At 35.8% G+C, this 9,907-nt stretch overlaps 1 protein-coding gene across 1 annotated transcript; it reads left to right on the forward strand.

Annotated features, from left to right (window-relative positions):
• Positions 1-8,319: 8,319 nt before the first annotated feature.
• Positions 8,320-9,414, forward strand: LOC138910530 (uncharacterized). Its single transcript, XM_070201774.1, has one exon. The coding sequence runs from the start codon at positions 8,320-8,322 to the stop codon at positions 9,412-9,414; it is 1,095 nt and encodes a 364-aa protein (XP_070057875.1).
• Positions 9,415-9,907: the final 493 nt, after the last annotated feature.

Below are 9,907 nucleotides of genomic sequence, written 5' to 3' on the forward strand. Positions count from 1 at the left end.
TAGCTTTTGTTCCCGCAAGGTCTAAGCACAACCCTCAAATGTTGCTCGTGCTCCTCCGTACTACGCGAGTAGATCAATATGTCATCAATGAAGAAAATGACAAATATGTCAAGATACGGCCTGAACACCTGATTCATCAAATCCATAAACGACGTCGGGGCGTTAGTCAAGCCGAAGGACATTACTAGAAACTCATAGTGCCCATATCTAGTCTGGAAGGTCGTCTTCGGAACATCTGAAGCACGAATCCTGATGGTAGGCTATAATCTTGTATTTTAGTCGCTTATTACATTCCAATTTACTGCACTTTAATTGAATTTGAGCGTTAATTGCTAGTGCTTTACACTAATTGTGTGTTCTATGCCTTGTAGGAGTGATTCCAAGCTATGTAGATATTATGGAACTAATTCGAGCTAATTGGAGCCTTAAAGTCTGAGTAAAAACCCAAAATAAGTCGTAATCGTGTTCGGGGGTCGAGGATCACTTTTGGGCGTCAAAATTCAAGGAAGAATAATCTGCTAAAAAATTGCATTGGGCGACGCACAGTGCGCCGCATCAGTGTAACAATATGTGAGAAATATCAAACATCAGAGACTGGGTTTTTGAGGTCTGTCAGGAAAAAGCACTGATGCGATGCACCCTGCTACACACAGTGCGACGCATGAAAAGAAATAAGTTTGCAAGTTTTCCTATTTCGGCTAGGAAAGGGTGATTTCGTTTGGGGCCGACCCTACTTGGTATAAATACATGGAAAAATGGTATTTTCTGGACTTTTGACATACCTTAGACCTAAGTAAGCTAAGGAGGAGGTGTAGAAGCAAAATCTCAAGGATTTCATCACTCAATCCTCACTCAAGTCAACGGGTTTGGATTGTTTTATGTTTTCCTTTAACGTAAACATTGTTATGATGAATTACTCCATATCCATGGAGTAGTTCTCTTTAGGGTTTGATGGATTTGGTGTATTGATACTTGTTTGTTGATAACTATCTCTAGTTTTATCTATTGAAATCATTTTGGATATTTTAATCGTTGCATCTATATTCACTTAGTTAGGAGAATAATCAAGAGAGGTTCTCCTAAAGACCAAGCCACTACGAATTCTTGCATATCTTCACATGCTTAAAATTGGTTCATCTTGTGAGGTTGAGACTTAATCGAGAGAGAAATTTCTACTAATCAATTGAACTAATAACCAAGTGAATTCAAGAGACTCACTTGAACATTAGACGTGAATTATCTAGAGTTAAATCCGAAATATTTATCTTGCACCTATCCTATCAACCCTATTTTCTCCCAATTGATAACTTCCTTTGCTTAATACTTGCGTTGATTATCATTAGTCAATAGTTTAGATTCTTAGTTAATTTTAGTTCTTAATCATATAATCTAAATTATTGATCATCTTGGATAGCAATCTAGATACAAGCTACAAAACAATGTTTAACTCCAATCCATGTGGATACCATATTTTAAATTACTATATTCGACTAACGAGCATAATTTTGTGTTGTGTTTTTAGCTCGTCGAATGTTGGCGCCGTTGCCGGGGATTGGCAATCAATAGAAATAGTTTGTAGTGCTAATTCAAGAATATTATTTATTTTTATTTTTATTTTTATTTTTCTCTTTTTACGGTTAGTGTTCTTTGACTGTGCACAGGTTACAGGTTCGATTGGTGCATGACCCGATCTTCTGGGAAGGAATTGCTACCATATTAGCCGGAAATTGAAAAATAACTGCGACAGTTAAGGAAAGAAAGAAAGACCACCGAGACTTTAGAAAAGGTTGGGAAATCCTCAACCAAAGATATGGCTGGAAATGGTGAAGATAATGTTGATTTGCCTGCGAGAGAGGCAGCCCAACTTAGAGAAAACGTAGCATGAGATGCTGAAGAAGCAACACTTAGATATGCACAAATTGCTTATGAGGAGGAGAGAGCTCGAAGAATTAATCAAAATCAACCCTTGGGTGCAGACCAGTTCGTAAACATAGCCTCTGGTGCTGGGAGACCACTTGGTGATTACGCTAGACCGGTCTACAACCAAGGCTTATCAAGTGTGAGACCTCCTCCAGTCGCAGCCAACAATTTTGAATTGAAGCAAGGGTTGCTTCAAACCCTTCAAAACAATTGTGTCTTCAGAGGAAAGATGAACGAAGATCCAAACAATCATCTGATGGACTTAGGGGAGATCATGAACACCTTCTAATATAATGGTGTGTCACAAGATGCAGTCTACTTAAGGGCATTCTCCTTCACACTCAAGGATAATGCAAATCACTGGCTTCGAAGCTTACCTAATTGATAACAACACGATAGGGGTCCAATAATTACTAAAGAAAATCAAGAAACATGCGGAAGCTAAAAGAAAATAAAAAAACAAAAAAACAACGGAAAATTAGAGATAGATTGAATTCAAGAAAGAGTTTCTTGAATTCAAGAAGTCTATTCTTGAAGTTGAATCATAACAACAACAATTAGCTAACAAAGAACTAATCGCCTTTGGTAGAGAATTAAAAATAAGAGATAGATTGTGAAACCCGACCCTTTAGAATAACAAGAACAACAATAAGTCTAAACTTATCACCTTTCTTGAATACCTAGAAGTAATCTAAGATTTCAAAATATTTTAATCTTACCACCTTAAGTTGAGTCTTGAAGGTTGAAGAATAAATCCAAGAGTAGCCACACACACACAAGAGTGCAAGAAAAATCTCACAATTTTTATTGATATTGTCTATAATAATCTAAAATCTAATAACAAAGAAGACACCCCTTTATATAGAGAGGGGGTCACGAAATTCCTACCTAAAAACAAGGAAATAAAGTCCTAAACTACTTTGGACAATAAGTCCAAATACCTTAGGAAAAGGAAAAACACTAGGAAACAAAAACCAAGTCAATCTTGGAAAGTAACTCCAACAATCTTAGGAAAAGGAAAACATAACCTTAATTACCTAGGAAAGCAATAAATCTAGTACCAAAATATATGGAAATAAGTTAAAACCAATCTTGGATAGAATCTTGAAAGTCCCAAACCAATCATGAATAGGATCTTGGAAATCTTGAAGGCAACTTGCAAGAAACTTGGCACCAACTTGTACCCAACTTCTATCGCGCCTATTGAGCCTTTCTTGGGCAGAAAGTAAGTCCTTTTTATGTTATAAAAATGTGGCTTCATGTAGGACTTATTGGGCTGCAAGTTTGGACACATTGTTAGGTTCCAAATAGGTCCAATAGTGGCCTGATCTGGACCTTCTTCAGAGGATGTCTTTTGGGATCTAATCCACCTTTTCTTGGACATGAATTTCGACCATAAAATAATTATAATACCTAGACAACTCATATCCTTTATCCTTGAGCTCTCCATCCCAATTAACAACTTCTTTATTTGCACTTGAAGTCTAATGACCTTGTTTTGCAACTCTTTAGCTTGACATCTTATTAAAGGCCCTCTTTGAGATTCCAAAGCTTTATTCTTGTCCTTGAATAGATTTGAGCTTCCTAGGATTCTATCATTCCCCTCTTCTTGAAGAAAATTCGTCCTCGAATTTCGACCTTGCAAGAAAAAAAAAAGTCACGCACTAGTAAATGGCATCCACTAATCTGAAAAAATGGTAGGAATAAAACAAGATAATGACCATGTGTCCACTTAACCCAATTAAGCCTAATAGATGTAAATACTCCTTTATAAAGCATATGGACATCATCATCCCAATAAAATTTATGCCTACTTAGAGTTGTCCAATAAAAACCTCTCTTAGATGCACTATGTAATGAAATTTGCAATGCGATCTTGTCGATAAGGTAGTCCAAAGATGTGCATGCCAAAGAAATTACAAAATATTGGTCATGCATCCATTTAACACAAGTATCTCTACCACATGTATCAAATAAGACACTCTTATGATATAGCCAAGTATCAATTATAAATCCCATGGATTCTTTTACATGTAAGTTATTCAAAGAAGCACATAAATTCTCAGAAAGGTCAGAAGAACCCATAAATTCCAAAATATAAATTTCAATACATTCAAGCTCATGATTATAACTTTCCCCAATAATATTCGCAACATCAATGGATTCTACATGATTGCTCAAACTGTCACAGAAAGAGTCATAGATAGGTTCATAAAAGAGTATTTGATCACTAATGTCACAATAATTATGCGTATCCTCTTTACTAGTAGCAAACACTTTTATAGGCTCACAATCAACATGACTAGAGGAATGAATTCCCATTAAACAACAAAACTCACATTCTAGCAATTTACATGAAAACTCATTAGACACTTGAATAAGAGAAGAAAGAACATTTAACTCATTAGCAAGCCTCTTCTCATAAATTTCATGCCTCTTTCCACCAAGTTGGAATGCATAATCATCTATGTCATACTCAATTTAAAAAGGAAGCAAATTACTCTTGCACTTTAACTTAGATATTACAGTTAATGACTTGATATGCATCAAAATATCATCATCCACAAAAATTATAAAGTCACCAACATAAGAAATAAGAGTATAGTTCATTACCTCCAAACATACTTTAGGTGTTCTAGAAAGGCCAAGAATGTGAATGAACCAATTATACATATCATACTTGGACTTATTTACTAATGGATAACATCACCTTGTATTCTTTTATGCAATGATTCCAGCTTAGTAATGGCTTTAGGAAATTCCATGTCATAAACCTGTAAATAAGAATTAAAATAGTCAAAAGGTTCAATAACAAAGAATTTAACCAAGCTTTTATTTTTCACCATCCAACAAGAATTAATTTCGCCTAATTCATGTTGGAATCCAATTGGATCCTTTACCACCATTTGTCGCGCCTCACCTCTCCTTTCAAAAGGTCTTTCAACACGTGGCTGCACAAAATTACAAGAACTAAAACAAGAATGAGTTAATGGGTTAGGATGTAAAGAAATTTTATTCTTGCTTACACTCTCTTTGGCTTTTATCACGAAACTAACTTTTCCCTCACCCTTAGCCTCTTTTCTCTCACTAAAGTTTTTTTCTTCTTCGTTGCTAAAACCCTCTTGTTTTTCTCTCTCTACCTCAAAGACTTTTCTTATATCATTGCCTTCTCTCTTTTCTTTTCCCTCAAGCTCATTATTTTTCTCAATTGACATCCCATTCTCTTCACTCAATACAACCTCTCCTTTTTCCTCTCTTGGGATGTCAACATACACTCCCTTACTCCTCTCATTCTTTTCTCTCTCATATTTTTTCATATTCTCTTTAACAGTCTTTTCATCTTCATAAATTTGTGAGGGAGTCAAAGGTCCAAGAATAAGTTTCTTCCCGTTAACCTCAAAAGAGTATCTATTTTTTTCCATATTATATGAAGCTTTTCTATAGGCATACCATGGCTTTCCCAACAAGATATGATAATTATTCATGGGAATCACATTACAACAGATCGCATCCTCATACCTTCCAATAAAGAATAGTAATAACACTCTTTTATCTACCTTTACTCCTCTCAACATGTAGGGTTCAATATGCTCAACACAAGGCAAGTTCAATTTTTCAACCATATAAGTGCTAATTGGGTTATAGCCAAACTCTTTGTCAATTCTAAGGGCACAAATCGCAGACATCACTTTAGCTCTTGTTTGAAAAATAATTTTACCATTGTCTTCCTTCCATTCGGTATACTGTAAGTTTGACTTTTCAAGTTGTTGAGTCATAACTCGCCTCCTTTCACTATAACTACATGTTTGAAACATCTTGAACAAAGATTAGAAGAATTATGTATCTCTCAAATTTTGGCTTTTTTCCTCTAATGTTCTCGCCTCTTGCCTTTTTCCACTCAAAGCAACTCTTGGTCGTTAAACTTTAGATTTAATAATAAACCTTACTAGTCATAACCCTTAGTGATAAGAATGTAGAGTTAGAAAAAGAAAAGGAAAGTGAAGGACCAAACCTTGGAAGAATAGGAATTGGTTATGTAGAAAAAATAAGAAAAGAATTTAGGAAACCCAAAACCCATAAGAATAAGGAAAGAAGTTACCTTAATTTTCAATAACTAGGATCCCCTCTTCTTGTTTTCTTTCTTGACTTGGAAACCAAATAACACTTGAATTCTACAAATAATAATGAGCCATAATGCTTTTCTTTTGGCTAATTTTCATTTTTTTTTTTGTTTTTTTTTTTGTTTTTGATTTTGTTTTACTCAAGAACCTCCCAAGATTAACAAGATTGAAATCTTGATTAGCCTATACTCTGATACCACTTGATAACAACACGATAGGGGTCCAAGAATTACTAAAGAAAATCAAGAAACGTGCGGAAGCTAAAAGAAAATAAAGAAACAAAAAACAACGGAAAATTAAAGATAGATTGAATTCAAGAAAGAGTTTCTTGAATTCAAGAAGTCTATTCTTGAAGTTGAATCCTAACAACAACAATTAGCTAACAAAGTACTAATCACCTTTGGTAGAGAATTAAAAATAAGAGATAGATTGTGAAACCCGACCCTTTACAATAACAAGAACAACAATAAGCCTAAACTTATCAGCTTTCTTGAATACCTAGAAGTGATCTAAGATTTCGAAAGAGTTTAATCTTACCACCTTAAGTTGAGTCTTGAAGGTTGAGGAATAAATCCAAGAGTAGCCACACACACACAAGAGTGCAAGAAAATCTCACAATTTTTATTGATATTGTCTATAATAATCTAAAATCTAAAAACAAAGAAGGCACCCCTTTATATAGATAGGGGGTCATGAAATTCCTACCTAAAACAAGGAAATAAAGTTCTAAACTACTTTGAACAATAAGTCCAAATACCTTAGGAAAAGGAAAAACACTAGGAAACAAAAACCAAGTCAATCTTGGAAAGTAACTCCAACAATCTTAGGAAAAGGAAAACATAACCTTAATTACCTAGGAAAGCAATAAATCTAGTACCAAAATATATGGAAATAAGTTAAAACCAATCTTGGATAGAATCTTGAAAGTCCCAAACCAATCATGAATAGGATCTTGGAAATCTTGAAGGCAACTTGCAAGAAACTTGGCACCAACTTGTACCCAACTTCTATCATGCCTATTGAGCCTTTCTTGGGCAGAAAGTAAGTCATTTTTATGTTATAAAAATGTGGCTTCATGTAGGACTTATTGGGCTGCAAGTTTGGACACATTGTTAGGTTCCAAATAGGTCCAATAATTGCCTGATCTGGACCTTCTTCAGAGGATGTCTTTTGAGATTTAATCCACCTTTTCTTGGATATGAATTTGGACCATAAAATAATTATAATACCTAGACAACTCATATCCTTTATCCTTGAGCTCTCCATCCCAATTAACAACTTCTTTATTTGCACTTGAAGTCTAATGACCTTGTTTTGTAACTCTTTAGCTTGACATCTTGTTAAAGGTCCTCTTTGAGATTCCAAAGCTTTATTCTTGTCCTTGAATAGCTTTGAGCTTCCTAGGATGCTATCACTAATGGATCAATTAGAACATGGGTTGAGATGACCAGAAAATTTCTTGACCAGTATTTCTCATCAGCTAAGACGGGCAAGTTTAGAAGGGAAATACATAACTTTTGTCAGAACGAGACTAAAACGGTGTTTGAAGCTTGGGAGAGGTTCAAAGAAATTGTGTGCAAGTGTCAGCATAGTGGAATAGAACTCTGGATGCAACTCGAGGATATTTGGGATAGATTGACACCAACTTCACACAGGACATTGAGCAATTCAGCTGGAGGCCCGTTGATGAAAAAGACTCCAGAGGAGATAGTTACAATTCTAGATGTGTAGTTTGAGGATGCAAATCAGTGGCCCTCTAAAGTTGCTGAAAGAAGAAGAACAATTGGTGTTCACCAAGTTGACGCTAACAGATCTGTGCAGGTACAGCTTGATGCCATGGCAAAGGAAATAAGGAAGCTAACTTTAGCTTCAATACATAGTGAGCCTCCTGCAGCATGTGACATATGTGGAAGAGAACACCCTACGCATGAGTGTCAAGCCTTGATCGAGGAAGTTAATGTTGTTGGTAATTACAACTTCAATGCAATAGGTCAGACCCACCCCAGTTTTTTATAGAGTTCACGTGGGGGGTATATCAAATGCATGGCAACAAAATAACTCCAAATTTTAAGGAGCTCCTAGTTTTGTGAATCAGCAAAGGTTGCAGTTTTAGCCTCAACAGCTAATTCAGTCTGGGTTAGAAGATTTGATGAAGTCATTCATTATCAAGACAGATGAGAGATTAGATGCACATGGTGTAGCTACTAAAGAACTTGGGACAGGTTTGCAAAGTTTGGAGATACAAGTGGGATAAATTGCAACTATATTATCCGAGAGAATGCCAGGTACTCTGCCAGATGATACTGAAAAGAATCCCAAAGAAACGATAAATGTTGTGACCTTGAGAAGCAGACAAGTGTTGAAAGATCCCACTCCAATTCACAAAGAAGTTGCGCCTGAAAAAGAAAGTAGGAAGGAGCTAAAAATTGAAGATGATAAAAAGACTGAGAAGAAAAAAGGCAAGAAGGGAGCTGAGAAAAGGAAGAAGGAGGAAACTTCAAGAAGGGAGGAATCTGATGATGTGAGCAAGCACATGCCTACTTTACCTTTTCCCCAAAAGCTCTATAGAGAAAAGCTGGATAAGCAGTTTGAGAGATTTCTAGATATGCTGAGAGAGGTTAATGTGAATTTGCCATTCACGGAAGTTCTCTCACAAATGCCAGCTTACGCAAAGTTCTTGAAAGAGATCCTTACAAAGAAGAGAAAGATAGAAGAGACCTCAGTGGTCAAACTTACAGAGCATTGCAGTGCAATATTTCAAAATAAACTCCCACAAAAGTGTGGAGATCCAGGGAGTTGTACGATACCTTGCTCTTTAGGCACTCTTAACTTTGATAAATCATTATGTGACTCTGGTGCGTCAATTAATTTAATTCCATTATCTATTTATAGGAAACTAGAGAAGGTGATTAGAGAGATAAGGTCGGTACCAATATCTTTGCAGCTGGTATACCAAACGACTATAACACCCGAGGGGATAGTAGAAGATGTTTTGGTGTGGGTGGATAATTTTGTATTTCCTATAGATTTCATAGTGGTGAATATGGAGGATAACAAGGAGGTCCCCATCATCCTAGGAAGACCATTTTTAGCAATGGGTAGAGCTATACTGGATATACATGATAGAAAACTCATGCTTGAAATGGGTGAGGAAACGGTGACTTTTGAGATGAATGTAGCAACTGGAGTGAAAAAGGAGAAGCCAACTACAAGTGTTGAATGGAAAGTGAAGAGTTCAAAAGAGAAGGCTCCAGTGATTGAGAAAGACAAGTGTGGGGTATACCCCAAGAAGGCTGGGAAGACGTTGTATGTTTGGATGTGTGCACTAGTGAATGGAGCCCGACTTCGACTTAGACCCCGACTGAAAATTTAGGAAAGTTTCTTTTACCTTATGCTTTTTAATTGTGTGTCATAGGGACATGCCACAACTTAAAGTATGGGATAGGGGGATATTTGTATGTTGTATGTATATGTATTTTAGTTTTTGTTAATTTTAATAGTTAGAGATAGAAAAAATTTGGAAAACAAAAATATAAAAATTTAAAATTTTCAACTTTTCCTCACGATGGATATCATTCGACGGGTTTCTTGAGGGATTTAAGTCGAAAGAAAAAGACAAAAAGATTTTCTTTTGTTAGGTAGTGTAATAATTTCCCTTTGGTTTTTCTTTGTGCCGCGGTTCTTTTTCAAGGATTTTGTTTGAACTGGGTGTAGTTATTTTTTGCTTTTAGAAGTAGGAAATCTTGTGCTATGATTTGAAATGGAAGCAATATCTCTTGACTTGGTCATGCCTTGAGAATAGTGAGTGATTTAGTTGTGACGCTTAGGCCTAGTTTTTTACTCTTGCATAAGCACCTTAATTTGTA

Source organism: Nicotiana tomentosiformis, chromosome 1 (genome assembly GCF_000390325.3).
Source record: "Nicotiana tomentosiformis chromosome 1, ASM39032v3, whole genome shotgun sequence".
Lineage (NCBI taxonomy): Eukaryota > Viridiplantae > Streptophyta > Magnoliopsida > Solanales > Solanaceae > Nicotiana > Nicotiana tomentosiformis.